The following is a 15,802-nucleotide window of genomic DNA, read 5'->3' on the forward strand; positions in this document are numbered from 1 at the left end:
TGTCTTGCTTATTGACGTTTTCAAAACCGATCCAAAGCCAGCTGTTTGCGCAGCATTAAACTGCTGTGAGCTGCACGCCAGGGTATTTAGCCTCAGGGTCCCTGAGGAGCAACACGTGCACGGTGACCTGACTTCTAAGCATCCTAAACTTACTGCAGAGCACTTACAGTTAAGTTCTACATCCACATGGCTGCTGCCTGTTTACAGTGTGATTTGTTATTGCAATACCAGTTTTGTTATGACTCACCGTACAATGCAGTGGCAAACAGGGCTGTGTAGATCCACAGCACCAGCTCCAATGTAACAATACAGGTGATAATCAGAAGCTCACCAAGAAAGGTGATTCAGTGGTGTGTGTGTGTGTGTGTGTGTGTGTGTGTGTGTTGCGTGACCAATTAAAGTCTTAACAGCAACGCTGACTCAGTCGACACTTTGTCCCTGTCAAGATAAGTGGGAAACATAGTGTGTACATGAGATCAAACACACACAGATATTATCAGCCTAAAATCACCTCTGCTTGAACTTAAAGCAACACAAGTGTGTCACTTTTTAAACTCCCTCTGGTGACAACTGCAGGCGCACTCAGCCAATCAGCGCTCATATTCACAGTCCAGCAATCGTCAAACCACCAGGCTCACAACAAGACAATTAACACTACAAACAGTCCTGCCAAACACAGCTCACTGCTTACTGACATTTCCCTGCAGATACAATCAAACGTCCCCAGCAGCTGCAACAAAATCATCGCTGTGTTGGTGATTAGTTGGAAAACCTGCAGCGGGGCCACTTTCAAGAAATCTCCACATTGTTTGAGACTTTTCATCTGTATCATTAAAAAAAACGTAGCAAAGGGAGAAAATGAGAGAATAAAGACGGGAAGACAAGAGTGTGTGTGTGTGTGTGTGTACAATGTGTGTGTGCGTGTGTGTGTGTGTGTGTGTGTGTGTGTGTGTGTGTACTGTGTGTGTGTGTGTGTGTGTGTACAGTGTGTGTGTGCGTGCTGACTGCCAAGCCTTACGAGTGTGTTGCTGCAGTGATAAAGATGGATGAGTCTATCTGCTGCTGCTGTGATTGTGCTGCTGCTGATAGTGAATGTGTGCACATGCAAATAGTTATTTATTAATTTCAATCTCAGGCAGGTAGAGTCACAGAACCCCCCCCAAAAACAATATATCGCCTGTGCACTGCAGGACATTTTGAAATCTACAGTATGTCAAGGCTGTTTATTACATAACTCTTTCAATATCCAAAGCAGAAACTTTGTGCTTTTGTACTCACATATACTGTTGGGCAAATATTAATACTGCTCAATTAAACATAAGGATGTTTTTTAATGTCTGACAATCTTTAATAAATAAAACTTATTTTGTTCATGTTCGTCAATACCGTCCAATACTCATATAATAATGTTAAGAGTCAGACCGATTTTTTCCGATGACGAGTCAAAATGTCTGTTTTTTGTAAAATAAATCATGATGTGTTCTCATAATTTAGGTAATTTAGCCAAATTGTTACAGAGGGGTGTGTGTGTGTGTGTGTGTGTGTGTGTGTGTGTGTGTGTGAATCTTTTAAATGCGAGCCGGTCGATGGTTTCACAAGCAGCACTGAGACTCAGGGGAACCGGATTGGAGCGATGCCCAGTGGCTCGAGACAGCTGCAAAGATGTAAACTCTGAAAGATGTCTGGACCATGCTTTAAGAAAGAGCTCTTGTCTGCTTGATACCTCTCTGTTTGTGTAAAGCTGCAAATCTAGCCCATAAAGACTTCAAAAAGAGAGAGCAGGGTGTTGGTTCTTAGTTTGATCACAAAAAAGTCAACCCTCTCATAATGCAGTGAGTCATTAGATTTTATGCTTTACTGTAATTCCATTAATTTGCTTAATGGAGCTTTAACACAGAACTTTTAAAGCTCAGAGAAGCATATGGCAGCGGGTTTCTAATACGAGTTATGACTTCAAATAATGTTAAAGGATTATTACGATCATCGTTATTATGCACACAAACTATTTTTTTTTCTTGCAGTCACAAGGCCCTTGAGTTCAAGATGACACAATTTGTGCTTTTAGCGCTTGAGCTCGGCTTTTAATGTTGCCTACACATCCACTTAACCTCGAAGAGGCACTTTGAGAAGAATTTAAATCATAAACTGCTAATGTAGAATGTATTAAGGAAGTGGACCAGAAACAGCTATCCAATCAAAATGACCCCTGCAACAAAGGGTGCTGGTGGTATGATAATGCTCACATCTGTGGACTTTAACTGGACTGCATTATATTTCCTTGCAAAGCGGATCTCGCTTGAACTGCCACTCAAAGGCTTTTGTTGATTAAATGATTTAGCCTACATACGTGTGTTACATGTGCTCGTACGTTTCTTAAGTCCTTCAGCATTTAAAAAAACATGAAAAGGGATGAAAGTAGGAGATGTGAGTCGACTGAGACCATAATGTCTGATTAGTCTACTTATCCAATAAGAGAGGGCAGCCATTGTGTTGCTGGTATTTTTTTCTCACAAAGGTTGAAGTAATTGCAGGCATGTTTCAATGGATTGCATCATATTGCTATTGCTTCCGCTCCGTGCCTCTGATCGCCTCAGGCCCTCTCTAAAATGCTCAACTCATCTTCTTTACTGAGCAATAAACAATATCATCTTTTGTCTAGTCAGACCGAGTGTTTGAGAGTGTAAATAAATAAATAAAAAAAAGTTAAGAAGAAACAGCTGGGTGAAGAGACGGCGGCAATCTGACTCGGGACTCAACTGATGAGTCGTTCATGCAGAAATGGGCGGAAAACAAAAAACCTGCACAGCTAATTGAACAAGGTAAGAAAAATCAGTGATGATTCGGATTGGCAGAATTAAAGTCACGAAATGTGTCACACCTGAGCCTCTTTTTAACTGGCACAGCAGCTGGCGGAAAATTACTCCTTGAGAAAATTAAACTGTGGCGTGTTGGCGACTGAAAGCGGTTCTTTAACTGGAGGTTTAGATTCAGGGACACTGGCCAGCAGGCATAGTGTTGTCCCATTATTAAACCGCTTCTGCTATACAGACTAACACTGTGTTAACCCACATTACCTTGTTTTCATTTTTGGGTCACGCACAAGTCCCAAATATCTAGGTTTGACAAAAGAGTGAAATTTCTAAATTTGACTCGATTTGAACATCAGATATACCCAAAATCGAGTAAGAACTTTTCTCTCCCCCCTCTGCTTTCATCTAGCTAACCACTGATGTTGGAGTAGTGCTTAATTCAGTGTGGTTGGAGCATCAAACGATCTGCGAGTCCAAACGACCGCAGGTACAAAAGGTCACCTGTGAGGTTGTACGGGTGAGAAATGATGCACATGCATGTGACAAATGTGGTAATGTATCATGGACAATGAGCAGGAAACCGTTGGATCAGAGGGTTTTCTACCATGTGGTGCAGTGCAGCGAGCCGTGAAACTACCTGGAAAGTAATCGATCCAATACTGTGTTTTCATGCACGAAACACACACGACCGCAGGAATTCCTCCCTTAGGTCCAAAATAATCAAGCATGGTTTAATGAGCGAGTGCTGCAGCTGACGTTGAAGCTTTGGCACACGCACAGAGGAGGCTCGCCCCGTCGTTCCTCGGGAGACGCATTGTGAATGGATGAAAAAGACCAAATGATGGTCACAGATATAATGGGACGGGGGAACTCCTCTCGCGGCCCCATGTTGCCAGCGCGATTCATCCTCTCTCTTTGCTCTCCTCCTCTTTCGCTTGTCAAAAGGTCTCCTCCAGGTCAGACTCCCTCAAAGGTGAAGCAAATAATGGATGAGTGTGTATTAATGATGACCTCGTCTTTCTCTTTTTAGTCTATCCCCACTGAAGGGCTGTCGCCAATCCTTCTTCATCTTTTCGCTATCTCCCTCTTTAATCAAACGTCCTATCAAAATGGAAGAATGGACGGTAGCAAAAGCAATCCATCAAAACATTGGCGCTGCATGCATATCTGATGAGGACTACAGTACAAACAACACAATACGTTTTCTGATCAGGTCCATTTTTCTTTCAGATTCTTTTTTTTTTCATACCATGAACCCACTGACCCAACTTTTGAAAATCTCCATACTACGTGTACGTCTATGGGTATATTCATTGCTTAAAAGAGTAGTTTGACTGAAAATATAGTATATTTAGGTCTATAAGGCAAACATAAGTTGTTAGCTTAGCAATTATCTCTCAATACTTTTATTTTCAACAATGCACATGTACGGTACTTTCATTTCTGCAGCAATGCTGCAGGTTTACGAGCCTTCTGTCCTCTGCAGCGCCTTTTACCACCGACCAGGGAGCTCTCTTTGAGACTTCTCCTCAGTCAGAGGACAGGACCTGAACTGGGTACACATGCATCAGTTAGCATGCAGCCACGGGAGATTACTCCATGCCCCTCCTCTCTCAGTGATTAGTTTTTACAATCAGCGAATGTAAATTGGAAATTACTGACAGCCCATCAATCTCATCCTCGCTGCAATATGTTGCACGACTCTCGGCACGTGCCACTGGACATATCGCAGAGTCGATCTGCTCCTATAGACTCATATATATCCCTGCACAACAGGTATGCGGGACACATTAACAACATTCCATTATCATATAGCAGAGCAGGGGGCTGCTTTGTCACAAGAGTAATTTATCTCAGGAGCAATAGAACTACTCTGTTACTGTCCCCGGTCTTATTTTGCTTTGCTGCAATCTCAGAACTCGCGAGGCCAATCTGGGTTTGTGCTGTTTAAGATTAAAACAAGCAATGTGTTTATAGATTTGGTGGCGCGATTCACAGTACACACGGCATGACATGATGTGATTGATAATATCTAGTTCAGCCCAGTTCAGTCTTTTTCATGAATTGTGGATGTCAGGATCTTAATGGGATAAATTCAATTTTTCTTTGATTATAGAAGATCCAGTAAAATGTTCATCATATATTTAAGAAGAAGAACAGCAGTAAAAATGTATCTATTGCAGATTGCATCCAACTGAACTACCCTCACACCCCCCTCCCTCTGCAAGCGAGGCAGATCACTGCTGTGGCCTTTAGGTGACATGAAAATACAAAAGACCCATTCTTTAGCCAGTGTTTGGTTTGAGAGTGCTTAGAAACGTGACCGATTCCGGAAACGAGGAATTGCTTCCTTTTTTGCATAGAAATGTTGTATTCTAAGCAAATGCAGACACAACAATTCTTAGCTTCAAGTGATTATGCACTAATGAAAATGTGAATGTAATCCTACACACCAAAAGTGCTGCACCAATTTGCATCCAGCCCGGCGGTTTACTGTCCATTTCACGATTTCTACGGCGGTCTGACAAATGGAGCTGAGAGGATCCAACAAAAGGCTCCACAGTGAGGAGAAACGATCGTGACGTTGGACACTGGGATACCAATAAATTCCCCTCTAGGCGTTTAGAAATACAAGGCACACTAAGTTCACTCCAACACGCTCAACGCACTTCACACTCGTTCAAAATAATTACAAGTAGCTGATGGAACACCCTGTGTCTGATCAGGGCCTTGTGTAACCAATGATGAAGATCTGTACGACTATTGAATTGCCACGGGCTGATTGCTCAACCAGATATTTTACGACTATGACAGAAGATCAAAACCCTTCAGCAAAAAATGTCTGCAGTTTAACATCAAGGCCTTGGTGTCATGTGACGTGGGCGGATGTGTGGTGAATCAAGAAAGCAACCTAATCCGATGAGGAAGGGACTTTAAGCAAAAACTGCACACACACACACACACACACAAACACAACCTCACAAGCCTGGGTTCACTGAGTTCATTGTGTTTAGAAGTCCAGAGAGGTAGATGCTGTCTCTAGCTCGCCAAATCATTGCTTTCCCCTCAATACAATAAGAGAGTGATTAATTACTACGGCCAGGAGCAATAAAGGAACCAACTACAGTAAGTTCCCCCTCGCAATTGTGTGCCCACATATATTTGATGCTGATCTAAAAATCTAGGGGCTGAACTTCATTTATGGGTGTCCATGGGAGCCCATATATATGATTGAGGAAGTAATCACCAGTGGTAGTGAAGTTCAGCTATTTAACATTCTGATCAGCCTCACACAGAAATCTGACGGTGGTCGTCTAATAGCGGCGAGGAGCAGAAGGGGAAAAGTGTGGTAATTATTTTGAAGGAGCAGTTTCAGTCCGACAGCTGTGAAGCAAGCTTTGGAACGCGTATACTGGACCCCTGGAGAAATAACAATGGCTTCTTATTTTGGTACATAAATTGAGAAAAGACTTCTCAATTGATTTGTTAAATCTGTGGCTAAAGTCACCTGAGAGACGATAAGAAGGAAAGAAATGAATAGATAATTCATCACCTGTCCAATAGAGATGTTTGGTGGTTTGTGGCGCAATTAGGGGAAAGCAGAGAACGCTGGACATGACATCCATCATAATTATTGCAATTGGTCCTTTAATGACAGTGAGTAATATGACAGAGGAGGAACAGAAGGAATGTGATTATCCAGGTGGTAAAACTGGCTTCTTTTAGTGCAAAGAACAGACAACATCTAACACAAGAAGAGTTTTAGTAATAATAATAGTAATTATATAAATAATAATTAAGTATAAATACTTAATATTTAAAGTATTTATGAACTATTTTTATTGTAGTCATGTAGCATGTTGGCAAATCACTGATTGGATCTGTAGCAAATCAGAAAACAGCCCTGTATAATTTCTGATATTTGCATAACTGATGGTGCTGTTAATCTAATACAATTTATAATGAGTTAATAGTATGAATAAATAAAGCTATAAATGTCGTTAGCTTTGCGCTTGCCATAAACTCAACTAGCGTAGTGCGAGTTTAAAACAGTTAAGGAACCTGGGAGCCCAATATATTGTTAACATTTTGAATTTTGTTCTATTCTAAAAAGAAATAGCTTCCAAGTCCATTGCAGTATAACTTTGTAGTGCTACAATTAACTGACCAACACTAAATGCAATCATACTGTTCATTTATTTCTCATTCGTAAAGATGTTTAGTTTCACTTTCAGCTCCAATACTGAGATCACCAATTCTAATTATGCATTTCACGTAATGTTGATTCATATTTTCCCAGTATTTTAGAAAATATGTCACATGAAAATGATACATAATAACCCCTGGAGTCATTCCCATGAAAGCAAAGCCCACAGTCTTGTGACGATACATATGTGGTGAACAGCAGATGGCAGCAGCAATAGCTACAGGCCTTTATGAGCCGCTCTAGCAGGAATCCAGAAGAGGAAGAAGAAGGAGGAGGGGGAGGAGGAAGAAGAAGAAGAGGTGTGTTATTTTAAAAGGGAGTGACTGTGCCAGCTATAAGACACACTTTCATATCTGGACAGCTGTGAATGAACCCGGATCCACCACATTGAGTTCAGGTTTGTACTTAAGTTAACTTTGTTCTATGTTTTCACAAGTGTTCTCAAGTCTTTTATGGTGTGATCACAGCAGCCCACAGCTGTTAGCCAACTAAAGTCTTGTATTCTGTTTACAGTCACTGCTGCTCACTTGAATTCTCGGGTCTCTGACTTTGCAATGTAGAAATGCTCCAACTATCTGTGAGACTGACTCAAGTTTCCCCCTCATTGCAGTCCGCTCGGATACGGTCGAGGATGCAGCAAGTCAGCGGGAACAGTGGGCCCAACTTTCAGCGGCTTTGGGGACGATGGACCGACCTCGTCAAGCCTATTTATGCAGACTCCAGGGTAACGAGGGACTTCATCTGCCAATCAAAAATCCTTCCCTTGTTTCCCATCATCAAACGAGAAGAGACTGTGTTTTTCTCTTTTTTTTAGCTGTGTCCTGTTTGCATCTCCTCAACAGGTAGAAAAGCTGATGGACACGCGAGCCGGGCAGTACCTGAGCAGCCACCCTTTCATAGCTCTCAATGTGCTGCTGTTTGGCGCCGTGGCTGCACTGCCTGTCGGACTCTTCCTCTCTTTTGCTCTTCTGACCCTTATCATGTCGGCAGTAGGATTCCTTTGCTTCGAAGGTACGCATAAATCACGTCCCAAAGGTATTTTTTCTGACCTAAAATGCACTTTGTTCGGCGGCAGCAGCGTACCTCGGATGAACCCAAACTGTGTGGTTTGTGTGCGTGTCCGTCAGCGTTGCTGCTGTCCGCAGGCGGGTTGACCCTGCTGTCCGTGCTGCCCGGCATCGCCCTCTTCTCTGTCATCGTTTCAGTCATCTTCAACGCGCTTTACGTCACCACCTACAACATCCTCAGCCGATATTTCCCACATCTAACAATGGTAATAATAATGATATAACCTCACGTGATGTCATTGTGTCCTCAGTATAACCACACTCGGCCTTCTACAGGCTCCACTGAAAAGTCAGGGATAAAATCAAATCAATGGATTTGTGTAAAATGATAATGTTTTGCACACACTTACATGTGCAAGGTAAGTTTATTCATACAGCACATTTAATAACTCAAGGTCATTGACATAATAGGGTTTAAAAAGAAAAGACAAGTAAGTGAAAAATAGTTTTGTTAGACAAAGAAGTCCAAAAAGACACAGGTATGATTAGAAAAAGTGTAGAGAATAAACTTATAGACATACGAAAGACAAACAACACAGTGCTATTTCAGTCTTTCCATCTGTGCGATAGTTCCCACATTGTGTTTATTTTGTTCTCTGTTGTCCTTTGTTCCTGCCCGCAGGGTGAAGTCCTGGAAGATCTGGACGAATCGAAGGAGAGTGAACTTGAAAGTTAAAAACTGAAGTAAATGTTTTAAGTTGTATTCTTCTCTCTCCATTGTCAACTTTCATGTGGAGTGTCCTCAACCTTAAGACTGACGCCCTGTGAGTGGGATTCAGACCCTTGAATGTACCGTATGCAGCTATTTATAAGCACAAATACTGCCTGATAGTTACTGTATGTCTAAAGCCTAAACATTATAACAATATGTTTTTGTTTTAAATGCCAAAGTGTCCTTATCTCTGCTCATGTAGACATATACTATGGCTACAACAGCCGGAACATGGACTAACTAACCTTTAACTGCCTTTATAGTTAAATACAGAAAGAATTATATAAATCTAATCCGTATAACCTATTCTATAAATGCATTATGGATTAATCCTGAAATGTCATCTACTTTCAAGTAATTGAGTTTAAGACAGAATATGTTGACTCAGGGCTGAACAGTGTGATTAATCCAATGGCCCTGTGCTTTTCCATTACATACTCTGATGTTCAGCCTGAACATGCTTTTGTATGTTGCTAATGCTGATCTGCAGATATCTGATGTGCATGCCCATTATAGGCAAAAAAGAACTAGCTCTGTCTTAAACCAAAGACATTCTTAGTCAATGGCCACTCGTGATTTTGGCAATTAAATGATTCGACCATTTAATCGGCAGATCTGTAAAATTGAGTGACTCTACATAGACACCCTTTCAAATAATGCGCTCGCAGGAGATGCGCTAATAATTCTCCAGAAAATTGCTCATCCAGCAAGCTGACATCTTAGTATGACCACATATTAGTCAACTAATAGAAGCCCTTAAAAATGTTTATCGGTTACATGTTTAAATGTTGTATGTTTGTATTGTGGCTTTGAAATAAATGACAACAAGGGTCAACCTTTGTGACGGTCTTTCTTCTCAGCAGCAGTGGAGGAAGATCACAAAGAACTTGAGTTTGTGCAAGAAATCCAATCCTTAATATGCATTTTGTTTGCAACGATATTTATTGGAATAAACACAATTTACATCTCATTGTGTTCTGTTTATTTAATAGGACAGTTGCAGAAGACATTTTCCTGAAGATATTTGCTAACTTTTAACAATTTCAAAGCTTCTACTTGGGACACAGTGTATTATGGTGTTGAATTTTGTATTTAATTTAGTTAAAGGATCTAAATACTTCCACTATCTGTCCATTGCACTACTGGTGGTTAAAAAAACAAGTGTGCTTCTATTCTTGCACGACTTCAATAAAAAAACGGCAACCGAAGGAGATTCTCATGAAATCTTTAATGGAGGTGATACCATGCAAAGAAATACAAACTTGAAATAATCCTTTAGAAGAGACTAATTTGAAGAAGGAAAGAGCCTTTAAATGTAATAGAAATGCACGCGTTGACAGTCACATCTTGATTATAGACCAGCAACATGTCAAATCAGTTCAATAAGACATACAATTCGCACTTGAAATGTCACAACCAGTGAGAGGGTTGAAGGATTTTTAATGCAAAATATCACTTAACGAAGCCTTTTCATTTTGTATCTGGACTTCAATGATTTCATACCTTCAGGTAAACGACAAGTTCATGGAGTGCGCTGCAGGCAGAAACAAAGTTTGTGCACCATTTACATAAAAAATGTCATGTAATATTATTTACATTAAAGCTGTGGATGCATTTTATTTGCTTCAATACAGTAAGCGTAGATTAATTCCAAATGATATCCACCATTTAAAAATACTGATATACACGGCCATCTGATTGTTGACATCAAATATATCTATTTCGTGAGATAACTACAATCTAATGAATCATTTTTATAAAAAGTTTAAGATTTAGAGCTAAAATGTTGTTTTGAACAATTTTAGAAAGCAATGCTTTTACAAAATGGATGCGTGTGTTGGCATGTAAATGTTGGCATCTTTAAATATTCTATGAGAACATACATGTACAACAGACTAAAACAATTATCCAAAAGGAAATAATGTGAGAAAGTAGACATAATCCTCATCAGGCACTCAGATGCGTTACCTCTTTAGCTCACTCTTTAATAAGACTGTACATTTGTGCATTTCATTATTGAGTCAAACAAGGTACTGCAACCCCTATTGTGACATTATAAAAAAGACGAGAAAAAAGAAAAACAAGCGTATACACCTCAGATGTAGAAAAAAAAAGAAAAGAAAAGCCTTTTCTCCTAGTTTGAACAGCAATGAAAAGAAGTTTAAGGCAAGATGCGGAACGCAGAAATCCAAAGGTTGACCATCTATGATTTTTGTTCAGCTCTGGTGTTTGTTGGCATTTACCAGAACCATCAGCAATCATCAAGAAGACTAGTGTTTTTCCCCCCCCCAATAGTTGGCTCTCTGTCTCAGGCATCTTTTTGCTGTAGATCACGAGATTACACAAGGTCATCTCCACACCCCCCTGAGTCTGCTGGGAGTCTCCATCTCCGTCTTCTACGCCGGCAGGCTCAGCTTCTTGCCTTTCAACACTGAGGAAAGAGAAGGAAAGATAAGCGGGTCAGGAACCGTCGCTGAACATTCTCCCGTGGATGATTTACCCCTCAAGGATGTTGAAGGACACAATTCTCACGCAGAAGATGTAACAGAGATGTTGTATTTTGGTTTTGTAATGGACTGTTTTAAGTGAATATAACTTGACACTCTGGTGTGAAAAAGGAGCCTTAAAGGTCTGTCATCATGCTACATGACAACTTCTGCTGCTGCTTGTCTTTTTATTGTAGGTCTGTTGTCTTGACCAGGACTCCTTTGAAAAAGACAGAATCTAAATAGAAAATGTCTTGAGTAAATTGACATTTAAGACTTTCACACTACAAGTAACAACCGCCAAATCAACGAAGAATCAAACGGATCCTCAACTAAATATCGACCCTGAGAAAACTACTGTAGTGAAGCTGCAGTGCAGAAATATCTGGCTCTAACGACATACAAACTGATGTTTGTCTACATTTTTATGGCCTCAAAAGACAATAGTGTGAATATATGAAGATTTGGAAGCACTGTGATGTGATGAAAGTGCATTATTATGGGAGGAACAGTGTTGGACTGTCTTTACTCGCACGCAAACGTATTTGTAAGGCAACTGAAAGCAAAATCCAGTCATATTTTGCTTTAAAAATTGATTTACCAATGCTAATTCTCGGCCGTAGCAATCTAAACTTGCCAAATCAAGTACGTGCTTCCTAACTGTATACGAGCACAAATTCCCCATTGTGCATTTCCTGGAATGGCATTTCCTTTTCCGCTGCTGCAGACGGACAGTAGGACAAAAGGGAAACTCTTTACTAAAAAGACCACTTGACTAAAGCAGCTCGCGGTTAAAACTACGTATTTGTTACAGCTGAACTTTTGCAGGGAACAAGTACTGTAGAAATCCTTCAGGAGGCGATGGTCCAGGGCCAGTGTAAACTGGAGAAATTATGAAATCAGCCAATCACGCTTTCATACAAATATTTGTTATTTGTTAAAACAATGCCATGATGGATGGTGTAAGCAAGAAACCCACCTTTAGTGACATAAAGGTAGAAGAAGTCACAGTAGAGGACGGTCTGCACCAAACCGGCCACAATGGCGATCATGTCAAAGAAGCCTTCAAAGTAGAAACGCCAGATCCAGTTGAAGAGGTAGAGGGCCCGATACATGCCCAGGCAGAACAGGTAGTGGGTGGTGATGGTCTCTGCCTCGCCCGTCTTGCTGATCATGAAGAGCTGCGGCAGGATCGCCACCGACTCCAGGTAGATGGAGAACGTCCACAGGATCTGATGACAGATACGTTAAGCAGAAATTTTAAAAAAAACTAAAGGAAAATGACTTGTTGCAGTATGGTTGGCTGGTAGGTCACGGTCACTCGACAGGAGAAGCCAAACCCACCTCCAGAAGAGAGAAGTCATGGTTGATGAGAACAGAAAGACCACCGACAGGAACGACCAGGAACTCCACTCTGAAACTGTCGTGGTTGCCGTCGTAGGTGGCCCTGAACTTTGCGTAGATCAGGTAGACTGTGGCGTACGCACAACCGATGTAGATCACCTAGTAAAAAAAGCACAGCAGCTTATCATCAAAAAAGGTACTGGTAAAGAATCTGTGTGAAAAGCTGTGGCGTGACTCGGGTTCTACCTTCATGCTTGTGTTGTAGAGGGAGATGAAGGAGGTGAGCAGATCCAGGTAGCGTGTGGTGAACACGATAGCAAACAGGATTTGGCTCTTTCCGGAGATACCTTGAAGAGAGATGCCGAGCACAGTTAACGTTACTGTTGAACCATGAGCAACTTGAGCAGTTTGGATCATAAAAGTGTTTCATGGTTGAACGCTGACATCTACTGGAAAGATGATGAACAGCTATGGGGAAAAATCTGTGGATAGAGAAATGCATGAATAATTCATTCCTTTGGTTTTGACAACAATTATAGGCAGAGTTTGACGTCCCTCAAATATCTTTTTTTCTGACCTGAAACTGTGCTTGAACCCCATCTTTTTTACCTTGCAGCCTGTGAACTTTTCCAAAAGGGTACCCCTCATGTTCACCCTAATTCTTGCATGAATCGACCAGCGAGCAGGAAAAAAAATAGACCCCTATCCTGTTGGATCGAAGATTTTCTGCATCTTTGATTAGCCTTCTTTACAGCTCTTAATGGTATAGCGGACGTCTCTGAGCTTTTGGTCGTTTTCCCCACTTTTAATCCACTAAAGATAAATGTGTCCGTTAGATTGTTAGGCACAGAAACTAAATTGATTTATAACATTTTCTAAAAGAAACCTCATGGTAATCAACAGTTCAGAAATTAGGTTCAAACTTAAAACTACGTAAAAAATATCAACGTTAGATAAACATACACGACCTAATATAACCTCTATTATCTTTGAACCTGCAGTCAATCACCACTTTAAACAACCAAAGTAGGATCCACTAGTGTGTCCTGTTGACTGCATACTACGAATCATTCCAACCAGTGTGCTTCAAGGGTCAGTTTATTATCAATAATAATACACCTTGCACACACGTTACCAAAGGATAAAGGGAGTAGGCTAGACCGCAGCGCCTTCTAGAAACGCCACGTCAGAACCCAGACCTAAATAATCGAGCACCGGCAAATGGATTGTCGATGTGTAGAGAAAGAAGAACCAAAGACCCAAATGGAAGGATGGAAGATCTGCGTCGATAAAAACCCGTTATATTAATTTTCTCATTGCTCTGGGTGACCACGTCAGAGTAAAGCTTAACTAAATTAACTCATACTAGCAACCCCCTAAAAGTGAAAGGTTAACTAGATGATGCTACGGTAGAATTACTTGAACGACTTTGATATTAAATATGCATATTTCAAGCATAAGTTGCAAGTAGACCGCTGCTAGAGATGATTGAGCTGCACAGAGACATTTCTGGTTGTTATCAGCAGCTAGCCCTTTGATTGCTAACGCTATTAGCCATAGACTGAAATGAATGAGAATGGGAAACGTTAGCATGCAGCTAGTTTTAGCTAGCATGGAGCTTGCTGGGTAAGAATAGAGAGAGCTTAAACGAACATCTTAGCAATTTAAAGATAGACAAAGTTAATAAGAAATGTAATGAAACCAATACTGTAACATGCTTAACATAAATTTTAGTTGTGGGTCACCTGCACATGACCTGCTTTTCCATATTTTGAGTAGCAGGATGATGATAGCAGCCAGATGAGAGAGGTCTCCTGTCAGCCTGAAGATGTTCATTGTTGCAGAATGAAATAACAGCGACTTGCTGGCCAGTTAACGCAGATGCCCTTTTAATCCTTTGAGATCGTTTCTAACTAATTGCTGTCTTGTGTGAAAGCTTTTACTCCTCAACTTAGCAGCTAGCCGGCCGGCGGGCTTCACAGCAGTGAAAATATGGCGAGTGTGCAGGTCGACGTGGAAGGGGGCGTGAGAAAACGCAAAGACACATTTTGATTGGACAGAAATCTGAGTGACACCACATGAAGATCCGCCTAAAAGAAGCTGAGCGCCGAGCCCCGTGTAGACGAGGAGAAGCCCTTTACATTGGGTGGGACAGGCTGCACTTTAGTGTTGATATTATCACTGTATAAAATGACCCAGTGTGGGATAGATGATGTAATTACACATCATTGGGTTGTCAATTCCTAGTGTATTTAACATGTAGGCAGAAGTTAATTTTCTACAAACTTCACTCCATCATATAACCCATATTGTGTGACATGAAACGACCTCTGAAGGGGTTTTACTAAGCAACTGAAAACGTACGTATGGGTGGACTGACAATGTAAAAGTTTCTGCTCCAGGAGTTCTAAGTACTCTAAGATAAGATATTCCTTTATTTGTTCCACAATGGCGAAATTCATAGGGTCACAGCAGCAAAGTGAACAGTACACACACGATACATGGTAAAAAAAAACAAGAACATTAGGATAACGAGGATGATAAAAATGATTGTATAAATGAAAAACGAGTGCAACGGCCATAGTATCTTAAAAGTTGGTTGTGCAGCCTGACAGCAGCAGGAAGGAAGGACCTGCGGTACCTCTCCTTCACTCACTGGGGGTGAATCAGCCGAATCAGGCTGAAGGAGCTGTACAGAGTTTCCAGGGCGTCCACAATGGGGTGGGAGGTGTTGCTCATCAGGGATGATAGCTTAGTCGTCATCCTCGTTGGCCGCCGATATGCTGCTGCCCCAGCAGACCACTGGAAAAAAAATGGCAGATGCCACGACAGAGTCAAAGGTCTATAGGAGTGCTCCCTGCACTGAAATGACTGAAATGGTTCACAAGCCCCAGATATGTTGATTTAAGATGAATTGGGATACAGATCTTTTGTTTACAGAACATATTAGAACCATGATCAAGTACTTTCTGTGGGTATCATTTGCGCTGCTGGCCGTCTACAGCTTGGCACTGGTGACACTAATCATAAAGAAGGTGAATAACTTGTATATCATCTTTTCAAATGTGTATCGTATTGTACCAACGTTTATAAAAACAAGATGTTCACTGGTGCCGGAGGAGAGCGTTTATCCCAACGGAAGTCCACCACCAGCTCCTTGGTTTTGCTGGAGTTTA

At 41.1% G+C, this 15,802-nt stretch overlaps 2 protein-coding genes across 2 annotated transcripts; one reads left to right on the forward strand and one right to left on the reverse strand.

Moving 5' to 3' along the window:
- Positions 1-7,202: 7,202 nt before the first annotated feature.
- On the forward strand, positions 7,203-9,873 carry LOC119220772 (lipid droplet assembly factor 1-like). The gene is made up of 5 exons (XM_037477008.2): positions 7,203-7,414; positions 7,628-7,741; positions 7,860-8,028; positions 8,145-8,290; positions 8,707-9,873. Exons 2-5 carry the CDS (start codon positions 7,649-7,651, stop codon positions 8,758-8,760), a joined length of 462 nt encoding a protein of 153 aa, XP_037332905.2. The 5' UTR covers positions 7,203-7,414; positions 7,628-7,648; the 3' UTR covers positions 8,761-9,873.
- A 1,010-nt stretch (positions 9,874-10,883) lies between these two features.
- Positions 10,884-14,628, reverse strand: LOC119220771 (ER lumen protein-retaining receptor 2-like). The gene is made up of 5 exons (XM_037477007.2): positions 14,372-14,628; positions 12,873-12,973; positions 12,627-12,785; positions 12,262-12,514; positions 10,884-11,227 (listed from the first exon to the last, which is right to left on the reverse strand). Exons 1-5 carry the CDS (start codon positions 14,460-14,462, stop codon positions 11,193-11,195), a joined length of 639 nt encoding a protein of 212 aa, XP_037332904.1. The 5' UTR covers positions 14,463-14,628; the 3' UTR covers positions 10,884-11,192.
- Positions 14,629-15,802: the final 1,174 nt, after the last annotated feature.

Source organism: Pungitius pungitius, chromosome 12 (genome assembly GCF_949316345.1).
Source record: "Pungitius pungitius chromosome 12, fPunPun2.1, whole genome shotgun sequence".
Lineage (NCBI taxonomy): Eukaryota > Metazoa > Chordata > Actinopteri > Perciformes > Gasterosteidae > Pungitius > Pungitius pungitius.